Below are 26,173 nucleotides of genomic sequence, written 5' to 3' on the forward strand. Positions count from 1 at the left end.
ATAATACAGGCCCTTTTTGGCCCACAAAACTGTGCCTAACATGTCCTTACCTTAGAATTTACCTAGGGTTACCGATAGCCCTCTATTTTAATAAGCTTCATGTACCTATCCAGGAGTCTCTTAAAAGACCCTATCGTATCTGCCTATACTACCGTCACCGGCAGTCCATTCCACACACTAACCACTCTCTGTGTAAAAAGCTTACCCCTGACATCTCCTCTGTACCTGCTTCCAAGCACCTTAAAACTGTGCCCTCTCGTGCTAGCCATTTCAGCCCTGGGAAAAAGCCTCTAACTATCCTCACGATCAGTGCCTCTCATCATCTTATACACCTCTATCAGGTCACTTCTCATCCTCTGTTGCTCCAAGGAGAAAAGGGCGAGTTCACTCAATCTGTTCTCATAAGGCATGATCCCCAATCCAAGCAACATCCTTGTAAATCTCCTCTGCACCCTTTCTATGGTTTCCACATCCTTCCTGTGGTGAGGTGACCAGAACTGAGCACAGTACCCCAAGTGGGGTCTGATCAGGGCCCTATATAGCTGCAGCATTACCTCTCAGCTCCTGAACTCAATCCCACGATTGATGAAGGCCAATGCACTATATGCCTTCTTAACCACAGAGTCAACCTGCGCAGCTGCTTTGAGCGTCCTATGGACTACCCCAAGATCCCTCTGATCCTCAACACTTCCAAGAGTCTTACCATTAATACTATATTCTGCCATCATATTTGACTTACCAAAGTGAACCACCTCACACTTATTTGGGTTGAACTCCATCTCCCACTTCTCAGCCCAGCTTTGTATCCTATCAATATCCCACTGTAACCTCTGACAGCCCTTTCAGATCCTTACCAGGTACTCCATCAGGACCTTCTGCCATTTTGTTGCTCATTGCGAAATCTGGAAAGTCCCATACAATTGGAGAAGAACTGATTCTGTCAGCAGTATGGGAGGTTCTGAGTATAGTTTTACATAAGTCACCAGACCAAAGAGGTAAAGCGATTCTGCTCATCAACAACTCTGTTCAAAGATGAATAGATGAAATGTTTGAGAATGTTGAAGACACATTGTGCAACATACTTAGGACAACATAATTTGTTCTGCAGTTTAATGAGTCTACTTTGCCAGGCAACAAATGTTCACTTCATAAAAGATGAAAGCATGGTTCAAGAGTTGGTATTTACAAAAGGACTAGAAACAGATATGAAGGGAGAGTCAGTATTTTGGGTTGTGGAGCAATTTTCAAAGAGAAGGGCATTACAGTCACCAAAGTTCCTGCTTATGCAACAGATGGGGCACCATCAATGACAGGGCAGGAATTCACAGATAACATTTGGTTGCCAGAAACCTAACAGCTGGGCTGTAGAAATCAATAAATATTATTATCAATGCGGTAAATAAAATCAAGTTCCGTGCTGCCAATTCTCGGCTATTTGGAGAGCTTTGTATTGAGAATACTGAACAGTTTGAACGGTTGTACACAGAAGTCAGATGGCTCTCATAAGGAGGCTGCCTGAGATGCTTTTTACACTTTCTGAAACTTTTTGAAAATTCTTTGAAGACTCGAATGCTTCTTTCAGTAACCAACTCAAGAATATTAAGCATGACGTTGCTTATTTGTAAGAATTATTTGCATAGTTTAATGAAACCAATCTTTAATTACAAGGAAATGATGTGAAATTTATCAAAGTCAAATAGGTCATCTTCACATTTCTATCCAAGTTAACCCTATTTAAGTGCAACATTGGCCATTGTGACCTTTTCCAATTTCCAAGCATCTCTGAGTTGGAAGAGAAAGAAAGAATGCCAGATGATGATCATCAAGTATACTGTGCCCAACTGGGTGAGCTACATAAAGGCATGTCAAGGAGATTTCAGAATATTCTCTCAATCCAAATTCCAGATTGAGTAATAAAACCATTCCTGAACATTTGTAATGAGGAATTAACAGAAAGAATGGAGGAAGAAGTGATCTCACTACAAAATAAGCTGATGCCAAGGTTAAAAAAATTATATTAAGATTTTTGGTTGCAGAAAGCAATCACCGAATACTATCCTGTGCTGTGGAAAAAAAGGTCAAGATGTTCTTTATTGCCTTTCCAACATCATATTTAGTGGAGTGCAGTTTCAGTGCATTCACCCAACTTCTTTCAGAGCAGTGAAACAGACCGCAAATTACTGAACATGGGATCTGAAACATCTGAGTGACATTCAACCTGATGTTGAGAAGCTGATGTCGCTGCAACAGGCCTATCCATCTCATTGGAAGGTGAAAAATTAATAAAGTCCTGAATAGTTGGGCTTCTAATGTATGCTCTAAAATTGTTGGTGAAAATTGTTTTGACTGTAATTAGATAAAGAAATTTTATTGGTAGCTGCAAATAGATTTGAATAATTTTTTGTAATTATTTGTCACTGCTTTGAATTTGGCAGTTCCTATTTTCTTTCAGCGTGCACCATAAATCTAAAATTCTTTATTGTTTTAATGTAATAGCCAGAAAGGGAGGGGGCACTGGGAGCCAAGGGAATAATAACACAAAAGAAGTTTGGGAATCATTAGTGTTGAGCCTGGTGTTCTCTGTGTGGCAAAGGCTGTCTCATTATTGAGAATTTGTGAACATTGCAGAATAATCACCAAGCAATTCCATTTTATGGAAAGGAAAGGATCATTAATAAAATGGCTAAAAATAATTGATCAATGCATTTTGCCAGGAGCATCTCTCAGCTACTTTGACCATTAGGCTTCAGCAACCACAACTGCATTCTTGCTTCATGTTAGGATTGTTCTGGCTAGTGGAGGATTTTATCCATTGGTACCAGCTCTGTCAAAAGATGCATTTATGTTGAGAGCATTTAATCTCACTGTGTGTCATTTCACCTTTTACCATTTGTTTCGGTCCTAATCAGAATATTCTGAAAATTGAGATTGAATGGTTGTAGAGAAATCCAAAAAGAGTGCCAGTAATAGATATGGTTATCAATAGATGTGGTTATTTGTTCATAAAAATTAATTTAATAGTCCTCCTGAATATTCTTCCCGATACTTGGATGATTATAAAGAACTTGATAGATAAAAACAGGTTGATTATATCCACTTTAAATTTCATCACAACAGTAGCATTCAGGACCACAAACAGTCCTTCCAGGTGAGGTGACACTTCATCTGTGTGTCTGTTGGAGTCACCTACTGTATATCGGTGAGACTGATGTAGTTTGGGACACGGCTTCGCTGAGCACCTATGTTCTATCCACCAGGAAAAGCGGGATCTCCCAGTGGCCATCCATTTTAATTCCACTTTCTGTTCCTATTCCGACATGACAGTTCACGGCTTTCTCTACTTTGACAATGAGGCCACACTCAGGTTGGAGGAGCAACATCTTATATTCTATCTGGGTAGCCTCCAGCCTGATGGCATGGACATCGATTTCATAAGCTTCCAGTAATACCTTCCTCCGCCCCACTCCTTCACTATTCTCCATTCCTTTTTCCTTCCCTCACCTTATCTCCTTACCTGCCCATCACCTCCCTCTGATGCTATGCCCCCTTTTTCTTTTCTTCCATAGCCTTCTGTCCAATCTTATCAGATTCCCCCTTTTTCAGCCCTGTATTTCTTGCACCGATCGACTCCCTAGCTCTTTATTTCACCCCTCCTCCTCCCAATTTCATCTATCATCTTGTGTTTCTTCCTTCCCACCCTCACCTTCTAACTCTGACTCCTCATCTTTTTTTCTCCAGTAGTGCTGAAGGGTTGTGGCCCAAACTGTTGACTGTAGTCTTTTCCATAGATGCAGTCTGGCCTGCTGAGTTCCTCCAGCATTTTGTGCGTGTTGCTTGGATTTCCAGCATCTGCTGATTTTCTCTTGTTTTTAATTTTTAATTTTAATAAGCCAGTTTTTACTTTGTCAGGTCAGTGCTGATGTCATAGATTCAGTGGACCAGCTTATCGTGTAGTAAGATCTTAATTTTGCTGAGCATAACTTCAGCACAGTATTGTCAGGTCTCAGAGCTGTGTTCATTGTAGTTCATTTTGAATTATTATTATCCAGAACAATTTAATGTAGAAGAATCAAAATAACCTGAAGTTCTAGAACTGGCTCAAATATATCAAAGCAAACAAAAACATATTGGGGATTGAATCTGCATTTAACAGACTTAATGCATGTTCCTTTTGTTTTTAAAAAGATGTTTTGCTGCCCTGGGGGACGTAGCTAAAGCTCAGTTTCTCTGTGAGACTAACCGGATTGCAGACCAAGCAGCAAAAGAACATGTAAGTAATAACAAGATAAACTAATTGCCAGTTGAAAAACTTAAATATATCTTATAATTTTATACACTAAAAACATTAAAATATTTCATTAATTTGAGTTGCAAATAGGTAATAAAACAGTGTTGTGCGATAACTTCTCTTTTGGGAAATGTTAAATTTGTTATCTTTTGACAAATTGAAGTTGATTCGGGACAAGGTGAAATTTGCAAGACTAATTTCACTTATGTCCTCTGGCCATATGTCTAATGTTATACAGAAAAGTGCTTTCCGCCCCTCTGCCAAAATATATTGACATAAATAATGACCACAGGGCAGTGTGAGGGGTCACACTCTAGAATTGGCCCAAATTTATGTTATTATCTAGGAAGAGAAAGATGTGGAGTATGAATAAATATATGAGTTACAGTTTGTAGATAGTTTTATTGATGTTTTCTGGGTCTGGACCTTTTTGTGCAATGGCAGCTAAGTTATGGTATGAAGGCATAATGTTATTGATGAAGCCAGACCATTTTTAAGAGAATCAGGAAGATCATTTTATGCTAAGGTAGAAAAAACAGGAATTATCCCAAAATAGCCTGTGGACTCTGAAATTTTCAAGATTAAGATTGACATATTTCTGCCAAGTATTGATATCAAAGAATATAGAATTTTGGTGGTAAATATCGTTGAGGTACAGATGAGCTCTGCAGAGCATGAACATGTGGCCCAATTCCCTCTTCGTATCTATCACACAGTATAATGTGGAATTGAATGAATTTTATACTTAAACCAGTAGATGGCAGACTTTATTCATTGTAGTTTATAGATTTATTCCAGCATCAACGGCATGAAAAGCAAGAAAAACAAAGAAGCGTAAGGTCAGTTACCTCAACAAATATCAAATGATAGCATTCACATCTATCATTATGAATTTCTTTGAGAGGTTGGTTCTGGCTAGAATTAACTCTTGCCTGAGCAAGGACCTGGATCTACTTCAATTCACTTACTGCCACAATCAGGTCGACAGTGAACCAAATCTTATTGGCTGTCTGCTCTCCTTCGGAGCACTTAGACAACAGCAAAAACATGTGCCATGCTGCTGTTTGTCGATGAGCACTCGATATTTAATACTATCATCCTCTCTGTATTACCTTCCAAGCTTCTAAACCTGGGTCTCTGAACCTTTCTCTTCAACTGCTTCCTTGATGTCCTTATCTGGAGGCCACAATCGGTATGGATCAGTATTAACATCTTCTCCTTTCTGGCAATCAACACATGCATATCTCAAGAATGTGTACTTCTACTCTCTCTACACTCATATCACCGATAAGTGCAGGTCCAATGGGACTCATCAAATATTCCCATTTGGGACTGCTACAGCTGAAATCCAGAGTCACAGTCATAGGTTCTTCAGTAAGCAGCATCGTCTTAAGGTGTTTAAAAAAAATCTATCGATACTCAAAATCAATGTATCATGGACTTCAGGCTCAGGTCGCGAGTGTAGTTTCCCTATAAGAAAAAGGAAGTGTGGAAGCTGCGTTATTCGACCGGTACGATTGAAACTCCAAGGCCTGAGATCCCCACTCTAGATTATCCCACTGGTGAATGTAGTCTCTGGAAAATAAAACTGAAGACCTCAGAGTAAGATTGCGTTACCAGAGAGACATCAGGGGCTGCTGTGTACTTTGCTTCACGGAAACATGGCTATGCCCTGCCATTTCAGATACAGCAGTACAGACTGTTGGCTTCATGTGGTCAAAGCAGAGAATTGCAGAAAAGCTGCAGAGGGTTGTAAACTCAGCCAGCTCCATCATGGATACCAGCCTCCCCAGTGTCGAGGACATCTTCAAAGGTGATGTCTCAAAATGGCGTCATCTGTCATTAAGGACCTACACCTTCCAAGACATGCCTTTTTCTCATTATTATAATCAAGGAGGAGGTAGAAGCACATGAAGACTCATACAGAACGTTGTAGGAATAACTTCTATTAAGATTTACGGATTCCAGGTAATTGGGGCACATTTTGGCCCAATTAAGTGGCTACCCCAATAAGCCGAAGTTTCATGAAAATGGAGGGAAAAAAAGACAAACTACTGTTTAACTGAGTAAGAAATTGTGTATTTAAGTAAAATATAGAATAAATTTGAACATTACCAATACTACTGTAGTACTGTAAAACTGCATTAGTTCCTAATAGTTATTGACAGAGGAATTCATCCAGCGTTCTGTTGATTGACTTAAGCGAACAAAACCTAGTGCAGATAATGGACTGCCTTCATACAATTCTATGGCCGACTGCATCCTCGAAATCTTCATTTCATTGTAATCTTCAAGGAGATTTTTGATAACTTCAGATTCTTCATAATGCCTAACTTGTTGAAGTTGTTAAATTGTTTCTTTTTCACTCCTGGCAGTTTTTGGCATCTCCAAGCCTGAATGCTTGAAACTGCAGTGAGCAAAAGAGTTCTGAATTGTCTTACTGCTTATTTCTTGCCAACTATCAGTGATACCAATCACTGCTTTTTGAACACAAACACATGCAACTAATGCTATTTAAAAACTGTTCACTGTAAGCACGGTGTCAAAAGCACTGAAAGCACAAGTGCATGCATCTGATTCTGTGCCATTTAATTTCCTGTCCCAATTAAGCGGCATAGTGTCCCAAATAAACAAAGGGAATCCCGGCTACTTTCCATATTAAGTTTTCTTTTTTAAGTGTTGTCCCAAATAAGTGGCTGCCCCGATTAACCGATGTCCCAATTAACAAGAATCCACTGTATACACTGTATGTATAGCACTGTACTACTGCCAGAAAACAACAAATTTCATGACATACAGTATGTCAGTGATAATAAACCTTATTCTGATTCATTTTTCCACTTGTAGTACTGACTGTCACTGGCTTGTCAATGCTTTATTGCCTCATTATATTTATTGTTATTATCATCATTATCATACATATATTGGCATAAAGTGAGAAGCTTATCTTGCATGCTGTTCATACCAATTCATTTCACAGTACATTGAGGTAGTGTAAAGTAAAACAATAAAAGAATGCAGAATAAAGTGTAACAGCTACAGAGAAAGTGCAGTGCAGATAGACAATAAGATGAAAGGTCATTACAAGATAGATTATGAGGTCAATAGTCCACCTTGCCATGCTAGAGAGCCATTTAACAGTCTTATAATAGGGAGGGGTTATAGAAGCTGTCCTTGAGCCTGGTAATCCATGCTTTCAGGCTTTTATATCTTCTTCCTGATGGGTGATGAGAACAGAGAGAATGTCCAGAGTAGATTGCGGTGTGTCTTTGATTATGTTGGGTGCTTTACTGAGGCATTGAGAGGTGCAAATAGAGTCCATGGAGGAGAGGCTGGTTTCTGTGATGGACTGAGCAATGTTCACAAATCTCTGTAATTTCTTGCATTGATGCTGTGATGCCTATACGGTTGGACCATATAGTTGGAACTTTTATGTCTTTATCTGAAATATCATTTAACAGAAAATAGTTGAGTAGGATTTTTTTAATATATGGATTATAGCGTGTCTCAAGTATTGACTGTACATTATCAGTGTTATCAGTTAGATATTGCATGTCAATGGAGAAACTAATGTCAACCAGGGAATGAAGAAAATACACTTGCCTGGTGGACATTGAGTTTACGTAACCTACATAAAGTGCTGTGCTGATTAAATTATCTTTGGTCATTCTGTTTTGGCGATACAAGCTTAAAAAGTTGAAAATGATTAAAAAAGAAGAACGTCAGAAAATGTTGGAAAAGCTCAGTCAGAGCGACATCTGTGGCAAGAGCAGAAGAATGTGCTCAATTCTGGTCATCTCACTACAGGAAGGATGTGGAGACCATAGGAAGGGTGCAGAAGAGATTTACAAGGATGTTGCCTGGAATGGGGAGCATGCCTCATGAGAATAGGTTGAGTGAACTCGGCCTTTTCCCCTTGGAGCGACAGAGGATGAGAGGTGACCTGATAGAGGTGTACAAGATAATGAGAGGCATTGATCATGTGGATAGTCAGAGGCTTTTCCCCCAGGGCTGAAATGGCTAGCACAAGAGGGCATAGTTTTAAGGTGCTTGGAAGTAAGTACAGAGGAGATGTCAGGGGTAAGTTTTTTATGCAGAGAGTGGTGAGTGCGTGGAATGGGCTGCTGGCGATGGCCGTGGAGGCGGAAACGATAGGGTCTTTTAAAAGACTCCTGGATGGCTACATGGAGCTTAGAAAAATAGAGGGCTATGGGTCAAGCCTAGGTAGTTCTACGGTAGGGACATGTTCGGCACAGCTTTGTGGGCCAAAGGGCCTGTATTGTGCTGTATGTTTTCTATGTTTCTAATGTGGCAGAGACTATAACAGAAGAGGGTCAGCCAGCCATTGCTCCGTTCTGCTGAAGTAAAACCATGTTCCTGCTCTCTCTCCCCATACCTCTTGACTTCCTTGTGGTTTTAATGTCTGCCATTGAATATATTCAGTGGCTCCACCCCCACTGCCATCTGGAGTAAAAAAATATTCCAAAGCTCCACCACCCTGCTCAGAGAAGAATGTCTTCTTGTCTCTTTCTAAATGGAAAATCACTTCTTCTGAAACCGCCCCTCTAGTTCTTGATGCTGCAAATAAAGGAAGTATTTTCTTAGCATCTGCCCCATTCAGACTCTTCACAACCTTATGGGTTTCTTATGGGAATCTTATGACCTCTCAGTCTTCTATACCCCAACCTGTTCCACTGATTCTCATTTGATAAAACCTTAATATCAGGAATCAGCAAGTAAATCTTCACTTGAAACTCATTTTGCAGTTTCATTACCACTCTGTAAAACTGTGTCAAAACTTCATAAAGGTTAATATTCCACGAGCATTCCTAATTGCATGTTGTACCTGCATATTAACTTGTTGTGTTTCATGTCTAGGACTTTGAGATCCCTTTATACCAGATATTTTGTAGATCCTCCCTATAGGTACTTATATTTTTTTTATTATTTTGATATTTTAATATATTCTACCATGAAGACCAACCAAAATTAATTTAGAATTTTGTCGTTTCTCTGTTCCTTATTATCTATTTGTCAGACTCATGCCCTAAGGAACTACATTTACCTTCTTTGGATTCATGTTATTTGTTAATTTACTGAAGCCTCTCACTCTTTTTAAATTTATCCTCTGCTGGTTTTGAAAACTTCCCAGTTCTCTGGCTTACCACAAGTGTTACTTACACCATTGTTCATTTTGTTTATTGTAATTTTAAAAAAATTGTACCTGTCTTTGTGTTCCACCCATTTATTAGCTCCCTCAGTGAAGGTTGAGGCCTAGTGTAGCTGTCAGTGCTAAGTACCTACAGACCACCTGACAGTGGAAACTACTTTAAATAAATAAAAAATATATGTATATGCCGGCTGGCGGCATAGCAGCATCAGTGCTGGACTTCGGGGTGAGAGGTCCCAAGTTCAAATCCAGCCGTTAAGAAAGAGCTGGCGATCTCTTAAAAAAAACTTAACCGGCAGAAGGAAATGTCAAACCACTGTTGTAACTTGCCTTGTACGTGATTTCCCAATACGTCAGAGCGGCGTGGAAGGAAATCATCCGCTACCTGGAAATAATTCCAGGTGTATATATAAACAAACCTGTGACATCTAGATAGGAGCAACTGCTGATAAATTGTTTTAAAAAACATAATATAATTTATGGGACCTGCTAATATTCCTTCAAAATGTGAAGCTTTTTGAAACCAATGCTTATTAGTACCACATGGCTAGAGGGAAAGTAAGACCTGATTCTGCTACAATTTCTCATGTTTTTTTGCCTCTCTTGGAATTGACTTGGGCATTAAATGTGGGCTCAGTTGGGGTGGGAACTTCTCAGTCCTTTGTCTACACCTAAAAAGGCAAGCTGGCGAAACCTTTAAGTTCATGGTTATGTAGGCCAGTGGAAAAATGGCACATTGGCTCAATACCTCCAGCATGATGCATACATAATTCTGTATTAGGAGATGAAAGTCAATCTTGGCACTAGACACTAGACACTAGAATACTACAGCACAGTACAGGCCCTTCGGCCCTCAATGTTGCGCCAACCCATATATTCCTAAAGAAAAGTACTAAACTCACACTACCCCGTAACACTCTGTTTTTCATTCATCCATGTGCCTGTCCAAGAGGCTCTTAAATATCTCTAATGTTTTAGCTTCCACCACCATCCCTGACTAGTCATTCCAGGCACCCACAACCCTCTGTGTAAACAAAACTTACCCCTGATGTCTCCCCTAAACTTCCCTCCCTTAACTTTGTACATATGCCCTCCGGTGTTTGCTATTCATGCCCTGGGAAACAGGTGCTGGCTATCCACTCTATCTATGCTTCTCATAATCTTGTAGACCTCTATCAAGTCCCCTCTCATCCTTCTATGCTCCAATGAGAAAAGTCCCAGCTCTGCTAACCTTGCCTCATACGACTTGTTTTTCAATCCAGGCAACATCCTGGTAAGTCTCCTCTGCACCCTCTCCATAGCTTCCACATCCTTCCTACAATGAAGTGACCAGAACTGAACACAATACTGTAAGTGTGGTCTCACCAGAGATTTGTAGAGTTGCAACATGACTTCTCTACTCTTGAACTCAATCCCCCTATTAATGAAGCCTAGCATCCCATAGGCCTTCTTAACTATCCTATCAACCTGTGCAACGGCCTTGAGGGATGTATGGATTTGAACCCCAAGGTCCCGCTGTTCATCTACTCTCTTAAGTAACCAACCATTAACCCTGTACTCAGCCTTCTGGTTTGTCCTTCCAAAATGCATCACCTCACACTTATCCGGATTGAACTCCATCTGCCACTTTTCTGCCCAATTCTGCATCCTGTCTATATCCTCTTGTAATCTTCGACAACCTACAGCTCCATCCACAACTCCTCCAATCTTCGTGTCATCCGCAAATACATATTAGAACAAATGAAATGTTAAGAGAACTTAGAGATAGAAATACTATTACACGTGTTTGTGAACTAGGTGTTGCATAACTAGAAAGATTCTTTTGATAGTTTAGCCATATTCTTAAATCAATTGGATCAAATTCTTAGTTTATTGGACAAAATAATAAAAAGAAACCAAGAAAATTCCTGTTGTTCTTTGTTGCTTTCAGATCTGCTGAGTATTTATAGCATTTTCTCTTTATTTTTGTTTTGTCTAAATTGTATACAGGATGTTCTTGTTTTTTTTAATGATACAATAAAATAATAGAATCCTGTTTTATTTCTTTTTAGGGAGGTGATGGCACAGACAATTACCTTGTTCGTGCACGATTGGCTATGTTGGAGAAAAATTACAAATTAGCAGAAAATTATTATCTGGAACAGGTATGGGTGCAAAATCACTACATAACTGACAACTATAAATTTTGCACAATTCCGCTGTTGTACATCTACTGAATGCAAATTTTAGTGTGGCTTTGTATTTCTTTTGCTCTCATCTCACAGGCAATTAATAGTATTCTATTTGCAGATTAGTAATTGATCATCGTATTAACTTTTTCTCTGAAAAATGTGGTTTTTAAAATTTGATTGATTTATTTATTTAGTGATATAGTGCAAAGTGAGTCCTTCTGGCCCTTTGAGCAGTGCGACCTCAGCAAGCCCTGACAACCTACATTTAACCCTAACTTAATAACGGGACAATTTACAATGACCCCCCCCCCCCCCCCCCAATTAACCCACCTGGTACATCTTTGGACTGTGGGAGGAAATCAGCACCTGGGGAAAACTCAAGTACTCCACAGGGAGGACGTACAGAGACTCCTTACAGAGGACTCCGGAATTGAACTCTGATGCCCTGAGCTCTAATGGCATCATGCTAACCCTTACATGGTGCTTTTTTTAAATGCATCTGATATCCTCAAAAATTGTCAAGTGCTTTCAATTTATTTACTTCCATGTCAAAGTTTATTATTTGTAAATAGGAAAGATTAAATGAGCTTCAGTGATTAAAAATATGAAAAGACAAAATATTAAGGGATTTGGCTTTTTAAAAGTCAAGTCAACTTTTATTGTCATTTTGACCATAACTGCTGGTACAGTGCATAGTAAAAATGAGACAACGTTTTTCAGGACCATGGTTTACATGACACAGTACAAAAAACTAGACTGAACTACGTAATTTAAAAAAAAGGTAGATAAATCCTAGTTTGGATGAAATATATCCAGATTTCATTAAGTTTCCATTTGGATTCCACAAGGCTTAGTATTCTGTCCATTGTCTTATTTTATATGTTAATATTTTAGTCTTAAATGCAGAGGACATGTAAAAGAAGCTTTCAGGTGGTAATGTGGTTGATAGTGATGCAAAAACTTTTAGTTTGCCACATTGTAGAAAAGTAGAAAAATTTAAACAGTAGACAATTTGGCCTTTCAAGCAAAAATAGAAAATCTAGAAAATCGCAGCAGGTTAGGTAGCACCTATGGAAAGAGAATGAGTGAACACTTTTGGTCTGCAACCCTCCATCAGAACTGGGTGTGAGAAAGATGCAAGTTGGTTTACAGTAGAAGAGTTCAGAGAAAGAAAAGGATGTGTCACAGACAATCTGAAATATCCCAGCCATGCCCTCTGCCCTATTGAAAAATAAACTTGTTTCAGAATTCTAACATAAGCAGTTTATTTTTGTTTTAAATTTGAACCTGTTTTAATAGTCAGTGCTATCATGGCTGATCATCTTCCTCAACACTTGCTGCAATGTCCCCATATCCCTTGATGCCTTTTGCATCCAAAAGCTATTCTGCCTATTTATATATATTCAGCAATTTGGAATCTATGCTGCAGTGATAGTGAATTCCACAGGTTCGTTATACTCTACATCAAGAAATGTCCCTTTATCTTAGTCTGAAATCTCTTGCATGTATCCTGGAACTGCAAACTCCTACATTCCAAACTCTCTCATCCTCTCATTCTTTTAAGTTCCAGTGTATAATAACCTCATAGGACAAATCTCTCCTTAGATCTGCTATCCCAGCTACTAGTTTGGTGAATCTTTGCTTCTTTCCTGAAACTATTTCCTTTCTTAGATAAAGAGGTCAAAAATTGACACAATATTGCAGGAGTGGTCTCACGTGGTCCCTGCATAAAGGCATCCTTGCTCTAGTACTTAAATCCTCTTACTGTGAAGGCCAGTGGATCATTCCTACCTTAAATTGCTTGCTGTATTTGCATATATTTCTCTTGGTGACTGGCATACTAGAATACCCATATCTCTTTGTGTATCAGTACTTAATATAATTGCATTTAAATAACACATATCCTTTCTAGTTCTACTACCTTAATGGGTAGCTTTACCTTTATCTTTGGTATTACAACATCTGCTAAGTTCTTGTCCAACTCACTCAATCTAAGTAATCTTAAAGCATTTTTGTTTTGTCTTTGCAATTTGTAATCCCACATTATTTAGTCATTGGGAAATTTTGAAATATTGTCTTTTTCATCATTCAAATTACTGATGCCGGTTATGAATAGTCAAAGCCAAACAGTAATCCCTGAGCCTAGTTACTGTCCTGAAAAAAATTCCCAATCCTTGACCATCAGACAATTTTCAGTCAATGCATTATCCCCAAGGCCATGCATTTTAATATTGCTCAATTGTGCATCTAGCAGAGATGATGCTTCACATTACCAGAGACCCAAGTTCAGTTTTGGCTTTGGATGCCGTAAGTTTTGGAGTTATATATTTTTCCTGTGATTATGTGAGTTGCTTCATGCTGTAATTTTTTCCTACATGCAAAAGACTCTCACAACAAACAATCTATTAGAGGAACTTAGCAAGTCGAGCAGCATCTGTGGGATGATAGAAACTGCTGACATTTTGGGTTAAAACCCTATAGTGGGACTTGTGCAGAGTTTCGACCTGAAATTTCTGCAATTCCCTCCCTCCCACAGATGCTGCTCGACCAGCTGATTTCCATGAGCAGATTGTTTGATGTGCAGAATTCCAGTATCTGTAGTCTCTTATGTTTCTGAAGATTTGTCAGTTGGTTGCTAAATTTGCCACAGTAAATTGTGTTCATGTGTACGTAACTGGTAGAATTGGGGGTGGGGGGAAGCAGAAATTGATGAGAATGTGTGGAGAATAAAAAGTATGAGATTTATGTGGGATTAGTATAAGTGTGTGGTTGATGGTTGGCTCAATGTGCTGAAAAGCTTGTTTCCATGATGTGTATTTCCAACTATGAAAGGTGTGATTGTATGGATGCAGAAAAAGTGCTGAAGGTTATCAGTAGTGGAATAATGTTAAGAATTATGAGAGATTGGGTTTTTTTCTGGAACAGGAAAGGTTGCAGATACGGACAGATAACACTAGACAGCAATTTTTTTGAAAGTATTGCTTCCTCAGAATGTTTTTCTGTTACGATAGACCGCTTAAAGCTGAACACAAATATAGTTTCAGACTACTTGTATCAGGTAGGAATTTGGAAGAAATTAACTTTTATTGAATATAATGCATTAATTTCATAACAATGCTGATGTTTTGCAATAGTTCAACTTAAGCTAAACATATTGATGATTTTCATTTGTACTCAGTGTCTGAGGCTTCTCGCTTAAGTGTCTAGCAATAATCAGCCAGCATTGATGGATTCCAGTTGCCCTTATACCATTTCTCCATGACCACAATGTCCTGGTGAAACCTTCCACCATACTCATCACTGACAACGCCAAGATTTACAGAGAAGAAGTTAAAATGTGAATGCAGAAAATGAATATTTAGTGACATGTTCCACTTCATGGTTTTGTATGCTTGAAATACGTCAGAATCAGAATCAGGTTTATTACCACTGGCATGTGGCGTGAAATTTGTTAACTTAGCAGCAGCAGTTCAATACAATACATAATATAGAAGAAAAAATAAAAATAATAATAATAAATACAGAAGCAAATCAATTACAGTATACATATATTGAATAGATTAAAAATCTTGCAAAAAAAACAGAAATAATATATATTTAAAAAGTAAGGTAATGTTCAAGGGTTCAATGTCCAATCAGGAATCGGATGGCAGAGGGGAAGAAGCTGTACCAGCTGCATGTAGTTTAGTGCTCTGTGCATACCAAGAAAATTGTCAACATCCTTGAATGCCTTCCATGCAGTTTTCTCTGGTCCCACTTGAGGTTCTTCGAATTGCCTGTCACTAGATGACCTGTTTGATTTGCGAACCAACAAAAATGCCTGCCTTAATCTTGTTATCAGTTATTCTTGGAAACATTTGTCTCAAATATTGAAATCTTTGTAGTCTTAAACTCTGTAATTCTTCTTTTGCCTTTAACAAACCCAGGTTTCTGACCAGGTCATTTAACTCAGACTGAGTTATCAGATGAGGCTCATTCAACAGAAGGGATTCAAAATCAGTATCAGTGTCGTTTTCCACCCCTGGCTTGTGCATCATGGTGTCTGTCTGCCTCCTCTAGACTCCATGTCTCTGATGGCTTTGATACTGGAAGAATACAGTATCATCATGTGGCCCAGGTCTCATGGCTGAAGGGAAATTGGGATATTGAATAGATTTCTTGTTTTAGCAGAGAAACCAGACACACAGGTCAGACAGAAGTAGCAGTCTGTCATATGGTCCTCTGCTCTTGCCATATCATCGGGAGAGTGAACAGCATTGACTTCAGATACCTCTGAGCCAAGCTCTAAGATCGACAATACATGTTGCGCAATAAATGTGAGGAGCCCAGGCTTTGTCTTGGTCGCCAATTTTACACTCAAAGTAGAGCTCATAGACTTTCTTAATAAGCGGAGTCATGCTCTGTCTTTGAGATTTAAGTGTATATTTGCCACAAATATAACAGGAAGTATTGTAGTTGTTGCAACATTGGTGAGACATTTTGCTATCATAAATACACCTGAGAATACAATTACTTTATTATGAATCCACAGAATATGCTATATGTACAGAGCATGCGCATCAACATTATCGCAAACTAATATACATGTAAACACAATGCATAGAACGGTGTGTGCGTGATGCTTTTATATGTCGGTTATAGTCAATACCTATACTTGGCTGAAAGCTTGAGAAGAGTTTATTTGTCATATACACTGGGAAATCACTAGATCCTTTTTCTGATAGAGGTTTATAAAATTATGAAAGGCTATTTAGAATCTTTTTCCTAGGGTGGAAATGTCAAGTATTAGAGGACATGCATTTAAGGTAGGAGGGAAAAAGTTTGAAAGGAGAATGTACAAGGCTGATTTTTTACATAGAGAGAGGTGTGTTCCTAGAACAGGCTTTCCTGGAGCAGTGATGGTAACAGATATGATAGTAGCATTTAAGAAGCAGTAAATAGACAAAGTGACTATACACAGGCAACGTAGGAATGTGGATCATGTGCTTGCAGAAGAAGGGTAGCGTAATTTAGCTGCATGTGAGGTGCAGTAATCATGGGCTGAAGGGTCTGTTCCTGTGCTGTACTTTTCTATGTGCCATGTTCTATGTTAAGGGGAGACTTAATTATGATAAATAAAATTGTGTTGACAGTGTAAAGAAGAAGGATCAAAAACCAGGAAACACTTAAAATATAGTGGATTCTGGTTAATTGGGATGACTCTTAAAGAACAACAGCTAATTGAGAAAAAAGCTGGGATTCCCTTAGTTTGTTTGAGACATTATGCCATTTAATTGGGGCAGGAGACTGCTGCCAGGCAGTTTGTAACTAGAGTCAGCCACATGCATTTGTGTGGCCATTAGATACTAAACCATACTTAGAGCGAACAGTTTTTAAATAGCATCAGTTGCATGTGTTTGTATTCAAAATCAGTGATTTTTGTCATTGATGGTAAGAAGTAAGCAGTAAGACAAATCAGAATCATTTTGCACACTGCGGTTTCAAGTGTTCAGGCTTGGAGATCTCTGAAGTGGCTGGGAGGGAAAATGAAACTATTTCACTGCTTCAACAAGTTAGGAAATATGAAGAACCTGAAGTTACTGACAATTATCTTGAATGTTACAATGAAAATGAAGATTGGAGAATGTAATTGTTGACGGTATTGTATGAAAGTGGTCCATTATCTACGCGAGGCGTCTGCTGAATTTGTTCATTTACAGTCAATCAAAAGAACATGGCAGTATATGCTGAATTTTTCCGTCAATAACTATTAGGAACTAATACACAGTTTTATATTACTGTACTGGTATTTATAGTGTTCTAATTTGTTCAGTATATCATTGAAATACATAATTTATTACTCAGTTAAACAGTAGTTCGTCTTTTTTTTTATATGTTTTTAACTATTTCCATTAAATTTCTGCTAATTGGGGCAGCTGCTTAATTGGGCCAAAAGGTATTTGGTCTTGATGTGTCCCAATTAACATGTATTACATCCACACACAGTAGACAACATATATCACAAGTTATAGACAAAAATTGAAGTTAAATGTGCAACACATTTATTTACTGTAATATTAAGTGATTAAATCTAACAAGGTGTAGTATTATTGCCTGGAAGGTAATAGTTTATTTTTGTGTTATCTCCACAGCATACCGATGTACCTTTCTTTCAGGTTGATGACAGTTTAGAATATTATTTTAGTTTTTTTTTTATAGAATGCTGTTGATAAAGCCATGGATATGTACCAGGAGCTACACATGTGGGATGAATGTATTAATGTAGCTGAAGCCAAGGTGAGTTGATTTTCATTGTGACTAACACAGACACTATTAAAGTACTGGATGAGGATTAGTTAAACATTTATCTTCTAAGAATTAAGATTCAAAGGGAAGAAGACAGGGAAGAAAAATGAGTTTTGAAATGATTTATGGAGTTGGTATGTATAGATCTCTGAAGGTATTAAGAAAGGTGGTTGGAAAGATTTATAAAATATTTGTCTTTTTTGGCCTTGGCATGAAACAGAGGAGAAAGGAGATTATGCTAGTGCTGTATGAATAATAGTTTTAGTTCTGGTCCCCACGTCAGTTGAAGGATGCAATAGTTCTACCGAGAGTACAAGGGAAATCTATCAATATGAAGAAATAACGTTTCATTAAAAGGTGAAGGCAGAAACATAGAAATCTACAGCATCTTTCAGGCCCTTTGGCCCACAATGTTGTGCCGACCATGTAAGCTACTCTAGAACCTGCCTAGAATTTCCCCACCACATAGCCCCTCTATTTTTCTAAGCTCCATGTACCTATCTAAAGCCTCTTAAAAGACCCTATTGTATCCGCCTCTACCAACTTTGCTAGCAGTGCATTCCACGCACCCACCACTCTGTGGAAAAGCTTAGCTCTGACATCCCCCTTGTACCTACTTCTAAGCACCTTAAAACTAGGTCCCCTCATGTTAGCCATTTCAGCCTTGGGCTGAAAAAAGCCTCTGGCTGTTCACACAATCAATGCCTCTCATCATCTGATACACCTCTATCAGGTCACCTCTCATCCTCTGTCGCTCCAAGAGAAAAGGCCAAGTTCACTCAACCTGTTCTCATAAGCCATGCTCCCAAATCCAGGCAAAATCCTTGTAAATCTTCTCAGCAGTCTCTCCATAGCATCCACACCCTTCCTGTAATGTGACCAGAACTGAATACTTCACTCCAAGTGGGGTCCAACTAAGGTCTTATATAGTTGTAACATTCCCTCATGGCTCTTGGAACTCAGTCCCATGGTTGATGAAGGCCAACACACCATACACCTTCTTAACAACACTGTCAATCTGTGCAGCAGCTTTGAGTGTCCTATGGACATGGACCCCAAGATCTCTCAGATCTTCCACACTACCAAGGGTCTTACCATTAATATTATATTCTGCCTTCAAAATTTGGCCTATCAAAATGAACCACTTCACACTTAGCTGGTTTGAACTCCATCTGCCACTTCTCAGCCCAGTTCTGCATCCTGTTGATGTTGTGCTGTAACCTCTGACAACCCTCCAGACTATCCAGAACACCCCCAACTTTTGTGTCATCATCAAACTTACTAACCCACCCTTCTACTTCCTCATCCAGGTCATTTATAAAAATCACAAAGAGGAGGGGTTGCAGAACAGATCCCTCCAGAACACCACTGGTCACTGCCCTCCATGCAGAATATGAATCATCCACAAGCACCCTTTGTCTCTGTGGGCAAGCCAATTCTGGTCCACAAAGCAAGGCCTCCTTGGATTCCATGACTCATTACTTTCTGAATGAGCCTTGCATGGGGGACCTTATCAAATGCCTTACTGAAATCCATGTACCCTACATCCAGTGCTCTACCTTCATCAGTGTGTTTTGTTACATCCTCAACTAATTCAATCAGGTTCGTAAGCCATGACCTGCCCTTGTCAAAGCCAAGTTGACTATTCCTAATTAGATTATGTCTCTCCAAATGCTCATAAATCCTCCCTCTCAGGATTGTCTCCAACAACTTGCCCACCACTGAAGTAAGACTCACTGGTCTATAATTTCATGGGTTATTTTTACTCCCTTTCTTGAACAAGGGAACAAGATTTTCAACCTTCCAATCCTCTGGTACTTCTCCCGATCTTATTGATGTTGCAAAGATCATGACCAGGGGCTCAGTAATCTCTTCCCTTTTAGAAGCTTTCTACATTTTTAAGGTGGTGAGTAAGTACTTTAAGCAACAAGACAACAGGGTTAAGGCTTAGGCTGGGAAGTAAGATTTTATTTTGGGCAGCACGGTTGTGTTTTGTTTTAAATTTCATTATTTGCATGACTATAATACGCATATGAAAAAATGTGCTGATATCATAAAATAAATAAAAACTATAACAAATTTGGATAATAATAATGGAGAAAATAAAAAAATCAATTTTCAAAGTTTAGGAGTCTTATTTTAAAAGCTGACATTCTTGTAAACCTTGAAAAATATCTACAAATATAATTTTCCTTACAAGAGATCGATGTTACCAAATTTTAGCTGCCAGTTGAATTGTCCCTGACAAATTATTTGGAGAAAAATTATCTGCACATCACATTCCCATGTTTAGTCAGAACCTTCAAAGTTTCAATTCTTTTTACAAAAATTCTGACACTTTCAAAAGTGTAATAATTTATATTAAAAGTGCTGAACTACTATTTGTTTACTTTCAAAATCTTTTAAAAAGGGCCACTAAAAAGTTAAAGACCTTTAAATATTCTTTTAAAATGTTTGGAAATCTCAGAGCAATTTTGAAAATATTTAAAGGAGGATTTTTGAAACACAAACCTAATTTTTTATATATGATCAGGCTTGTATCTCACAGCTGACCCCTTCCATTAAAACAAATGTGGTATTTTGTTCTTCCCTATACCATGCACAAAGTAGTTTGTCTTGTATTTGTAAAGCAGTTAACTTAAGTTCTTGGCTCCGTTACTGAACTGAACTCGAGCACTGGTGCAACCTATTGGCTAACACAGGACTGATGCAAATTTTTTATATTTCCATGTACTGTAATTCCAAAATTACTATAAATCCATATTTATTGGATGAAGACATTGAATGATGATGGTTTTGCCATTATTGCAGCACAAAATCCTTAATATAAAATGGAATCAAGTTTTGAACTTTATGTGTCTCAACTGCAAGTATTGAGTGACAAATTCAGAAAATTTGCAAGGGTTTAAATAGAAAATATTAGCTGTTAGATTGAGTGTTCTTTATCCAATGTGATCTGCAGTTACAATTGTAGCCATGTCAATGAAAACATAGCCCCTAAAAGTAAAGATTATAATTTAAAATTACACTAATGTTTTGATCGTGATTATTTTTCATACAAAGAAATGCATGTAATATTTTCTTTTTAAAATCTTGCACAGAGCAACCTTGTATAGAATTAACTACTGTTTTGTTTTTTTCCTCCAGAGTCACCCGGAATTGGACAATCTACGACGTAATTATTATCAGTGGCTGATGGAGACTAATCAGGAGGAAAAGGCAGGAGAAGTGAAAGAAAATGAAGGAGATTACACTGGGGCTGTCAATCTGTATTTAAAAGCTGGTCTCCCTGCAAAAGCTGCCCGATTAGTACTAAGTCGGAATGAACTGTTAGCAAACAATGATGTTATAAATCGAATTGCTGCTGCTCTGATTAAAGGAGATTTTTATGAAAGGGTTAGTATCAATAATGTCAGTTTGTCTTAAGCATTTTTATTTATACATTGGTTGCAGCAAATTAAATAAGATTAAAATTCTTTAAATGCCATATTAAGGAAGTTTTAAAGTTAATTACTAAAATCTTTTTTAGAAAAACAGTCTGTTACCTATTTATTTTCAAATGGTTCTATGATGATGAACAGTGCAAAATACGTCATTATTATCTTTCTTAATACTGATTTGATTGATTTTATAAGTATTTCACAGAAGTGTTAGATTTGGAATATAACAGCAATCAGTGTTGAATTACTTTTGTCCTGGCTAAATGGAACATACTGTAAATGAATGAGTGGTTATTAACACATGTATTTTTATACACTGTCTTTTATATATTGCAATAGCTGAGAATACTGTGAAATCTGTATGTTCTGTGGACTACTGGAGCAGAGTCTTTGTATTTGGGAGGCAAGTGACAGAGGGTGGGAACAAGACAACCATGGGACCACAATTTTAGGGGAGGATGAGAACTTAAGTTTTGAAGTAGGGCAATTGGACTGAGAAAGGGAATCCTAGTATTGTTTTCAGAGTGTAAGGAGTTGAATCTAGTGGTGTTAGGAAGGAAGACACAGAAAAGTGTAAATTTAAACTGCTTTTAATGCTCTTCTCTAACCAAAGAAGTTTTCTTCTCTGATATTACCGTTCGTTAATTACTTACAGTTAGGGTAAGTATCAAAGTACCAAAACTGTATGGATGAATATTCCTGTAGTAATTTTTAGAAAAGTTTGTCTTTCAATAAAAGTATTTCATGAGCATATCAAACTGAGGAAAGGCCAGTATCATGCTTTTCTGTTGAGATTTACAATGTCTATTGCTTTCAAGTTACCATTTTAAATTGTTCAGAGTAATTTTGGATTTTGTCTTAAAAGTAAAATTATTTTTTTTCTGAAAGTGCCATCTGCTACAATGTCCAATCTGTTTAAACTTTAGTTTCTTTTATGAGTTAAAACTCTGGCATTGAAACATACTGAAGATTTGAAATACAAGTTTTAATGAAGTTATTAAAGGATATTTCTGGTTCAATATGAAACAGAAAACACCTTTGAAAACTTGCATTTTTATTTAATTACTAATAGTGTTTGAAAATTGCTATTGAGCAAATAAGATGATGTAGTTTTGTTGCATCTCCAAACTGGTAACAAAGCTACTATCAGGAGAACTATGGCACTGACTGTCATAAGTCAATGGTCAAGGCATTATGTCTGCAGTTTTTGAAACAGTGATTCCTGATTTCAGGCATGCCGTTCTTAGCAAGGCATGTCACAGGAAGAAAAAATGAAAATAGATCCCATGTACTTAAACTAGAGAAATGAAGTTACCTGAATGTTTAATCTTTGTACAGTAAAACTGATAATACAGTCTTTAGCTGTTCAAAAGTCTTGATGACTTGACATCTGAGTTTCCTTCCAACTTGCTAGGGCCCTTGTCCCTTGATCCTTCCAGCTTGCTGGGGCCTTGCTTTCCAGTGTTTGTATTTACTCTCGGTTAAGTATCTCACACTTTATTCCACTCACCAGGTCCTAGTTCCCATGTACCCCTATGACTGGCCAGGGACCCGCTTCTGTGCTTCCATGTGACCTGCTTCCCTTACTCCTTTCCAACATGTTACACTCCCTGTCCCATGCTCCAAACTAGGTCTGAACCTCTCACTCCTATGATCTCATTGGCCCTACTGTAACTCCATTTACCATTCTTTATTCAAATTAAGTCACAATTTCTGAACACCCTTCAAAGCAGGCATTTCCAACCCTTTTAATACCATGGACCCCTATCATTAAATGAGGGTTCCGTGGACCCCAGGTTGGAAACCCCCTGCTTTAATGTAACCAGGTTTAAAGTGAAATTTATTATCATGGAATATAATATCTAAGAAAAAATTAAATAAAAATGTGTTAGTTTATTATTATAAATAACTACTTTTTCTTTGAAAGTGGAAAATATTATAGTACAGACACAGTACTGATACAGTATTGTTGAGTATTACAGTGGTGGTCCAGATACTATGAACAAGTTCATTGTATTTTGTAATATAAAAAGAATTACTGATTGCATTTCTTGTATATCATAACATTAATGATAGCTAAAAATTCAGTAATCTGAGACTAACTTTAGCACTTGAATTTCGTTCCAGGCTGGAGATCTCTATGAAAAGGTTGGAAATTATCAGAGAGCACTGGATTGTTATCGCAAGGGAAATGCCTTTCGCAAAGGTATCTGGAGCTTTCAGTACAGGGATAGGTGCTTTTTGGTGTAGAAAGAGCTATTGTCCCAAGGTAGTAAGACGAATTAAATGGGATAGGTAATTGGTTTATTATTGTCTCATGTTCTGAGATACAGTGAAAACCATTGCATGACATCCATACCAATTATTTCAAAACATATTGAGTTAGTATAAAGGGAAAAACAATAACAGAATGCAGAATATAGTGTTGAGTTACAAAGGAAGCGCAGTGCAGGTTGACAAATAAGATGCAAGAGCTACAGTGGGGTAGATCGAGAGATCAAAAGTTAATCTTTATTGGATTCAGTCCATATTATAAGGAATTGCCGTAGAACTGTTATTCAGACAGACAGACATACTTTATTGATCTCGAGGGAAATTGGGTTTCGTTACAGTCGCACCAACCAAGAATAGTGTAGAAATATAGCAATATAAAACCATAAATGATTAAATAATATTAAGTAAATTGTTCCAAGTGGAAATAAGTCCAGGACCAGCCTATTGGCTCAGGGTGTCTGATACTCCGAGGGAGGAGTTGTAAAGTTTGATGGCCACAAGCAGGAATGACTTCCTATGATGCTCAGTGTTGCATCTTGGTGGAATGAGTCTCTGGCTGAATGAATTCCTGTGCTTAACCAGTACATTATGGAGTGGATGGGTTGTCCAAGATGGCATGCAACTTGGACAGCATCTTCTTTTCAGACACCATCGTCAGAGAGTCCAGTTCCACCCCCACAACATCACTGGCCTTACGAATAAGTTTGTTGATTCTATTGGTGTCTGCTACCCTCAGCCTGCTGCCCCAGCGCACAACAACAAACATGATAGCACTGGCCACCACAAACTCGTAGAACATCCTCAGCATCGTCCGGCAGATGTTAAAGGACCTCAGTCTCCTCAGGAAGTAGAGACGGCTCTGACCCTTCTTGTAGACAGCCTCAGTGTTCTTTGACCAGTCCAGTTTATTGTCAATTCGTATCCCAGGTATTTGTAATCCTCCACCATGTCCACACTGACCCCCATGGATGGAAACAGGGGTCACCGGTGCCTTAGCCCTCCTCAGGCACCACCAGCTCCTTAGTCTTTTTCACATTAAGCTGCAGATGATTCTGCTCACACCATGTGACAAAGCTTCCCACCGTAGCCCTGTACTCCGCCTCATCTCCCTTGCTGATGCATCCAACTATGGCAGAGTCATCAGAAAACTTCTGAAGATGGCAAGACTCTGTGCAGTAGTTGAAGTCCGAGGTGTAGATGGTGAAGAGAAAGGGAGACAGTACAGTCCCCTGTGGAGCCCCAGTGCTGCTAACCACTCTGTCTGACACAGTGTTGCAAGCGCACGTACTGTGGTCTGCCAGTCAGGTAATCAATAATCCATGACACCAAGGAAGCATCCACCTGCATCACTGTCAGCTGTTTTCAATTATTTAAAATTATTTAGTTAACTTCTAACTAGTCACGATTAGAGTTCCATAACAGTTTGACAGTGGTATGCTGCCTGTGAAAGCTTTCAAGGGTTATTTGCAGGTCAGAGTTTCTTCGGTGTGCTGTTGGAATCATTGCTGCCACTCACACCACACTGCTGAAGTATTGAACAGTTCAAGTCAGTAATGTAGGGCTTCCGTATATGAACCAGAGATTTACAGATGTAGAAAGACCACCAACAGCTATTGGATAAGTAAGATTTAATTGATTTATTTAATTTTGAAAGTTGCATTTGTCCTCTTAATATTAATCCATAAAAGTAACATTGTAGTATCAATTTGCTTTGAACTTCCACACAAGCCTCTTCATATTCTCTCATTCTATTGCCATTGTCCTGTTTATCCCTCTTTTTTTATCGAGAATATGTGACTTCCTTAGGTGCATCGGTCTGTCTGTCCTGTCACCAAAACTTGCAATTACCTTAATACCTTAAAACTATTGATGTGCAGTAGTTTACAAATATATTTTATGTATTGATTCAAAGCTGTAAAATGATTATGACAAAAACAAGCAAATTTTATGAATTGGAATGTTGTGCCTATTAATATAACTGTACTTTTATGATGTTTGTTAAGATGTGGAAGAGTGCTTCAGAGAAAAATTGCTAGATGAATTTTATAGCCACTGTTTATGAAAGATATTTAAACATAAGGATTTTCATTTTTTACTATTGAAAATTATTTTTTATAAGCTGAAGTGACTGTTCAACATTCTTGGTTCATTTAATCAAAAAGAAAAACACAGCAAATGGCAGAAAGCAAAGCCTAGTTGAAACATTAAATCTTGTTTCTTTCTTCACTGATTTAGCAAATAATTCTATTTTGGCTTTATTCACTTCATGGACTTCTAGACAACTTGTGCTATTACTTTATAGTGTTCTTCTTAATCTACATTTCAGCAGTGGAAATGTCCAGAACGGTTTTTCCTTCTGAGGTTGTGAAGTTAGAAGAGGCCTGGGGAGATTATCTTGTACAACAGAAACAGTTGGATGCTTCAATTAATCATTTTATTGAAGCTGGGTAAGTTCACCTAAATAGTCCAAAAGGATGCCTTTTGTACACAATCAGCAACAATGAGTAGGTCATAGGATTTAAGGGTTGGAACTTGTTTCCTGTGG

At 38.1% G+C, this 26,173-nt stretch overlaps 1 protein-coding gene across 2 annotated transcripts in view; it reads left to right on the top strand.

Annotated features, from left to right (window-relative positions):
• The window catches only part of ift172 (intraflagellar transport 172), a 184,771-nt gene that overhangs the window by 74,767 nt on the left and 83,831 nt on the right, over positions 1 to 26,173 (top strand). For both annotated transcript variants that reach the window (XM_073057150.1, XM_073057151.1), the window contains exons 19-24: positions 4,186 to 4,270; positions 11,510 to 11,602; positions 17,828 to 17,905; positions 21,062 to 21,310; positions 23,482 to 23,560; positions 25,955 to 26,075. In XM_073057150.1, the coding sequence (XP_072913251.1) occupies positions 4,186 to 4,270; positions 11,510 to 11,602; positions 17,828 to 17,905; positions 21,062 to 21,310; positions 23,482 to 23,560; positions 25,955 to 26,075 (705 nt within the window). The remainder of the gene's footprint in view (positions 1 to 4,185; positions 4,271 to 11,509; positions 11,603 to 17,827; positions 17,906 to 21,061; positions 21,311 to 23,481; positions 23,561 to 25,954; positions 26,076 to 26,173) is intronic.

This window comes from Hemitrygon akajei, chromosome 9 (genome assembly GCF_048418815.1).
Source record: "Hemitrygon akajei chromosome 9, sHemAka1.3, whole genome shotgun sequence".
In the NCBI taxonomy this organism is placed as follows: Eukaryota; Metazoa; Chordata; class Chondrichthyes; order Myliobatiformes; family Dasyatidae; genus Hemitrygon; species Hemitrygon akajei.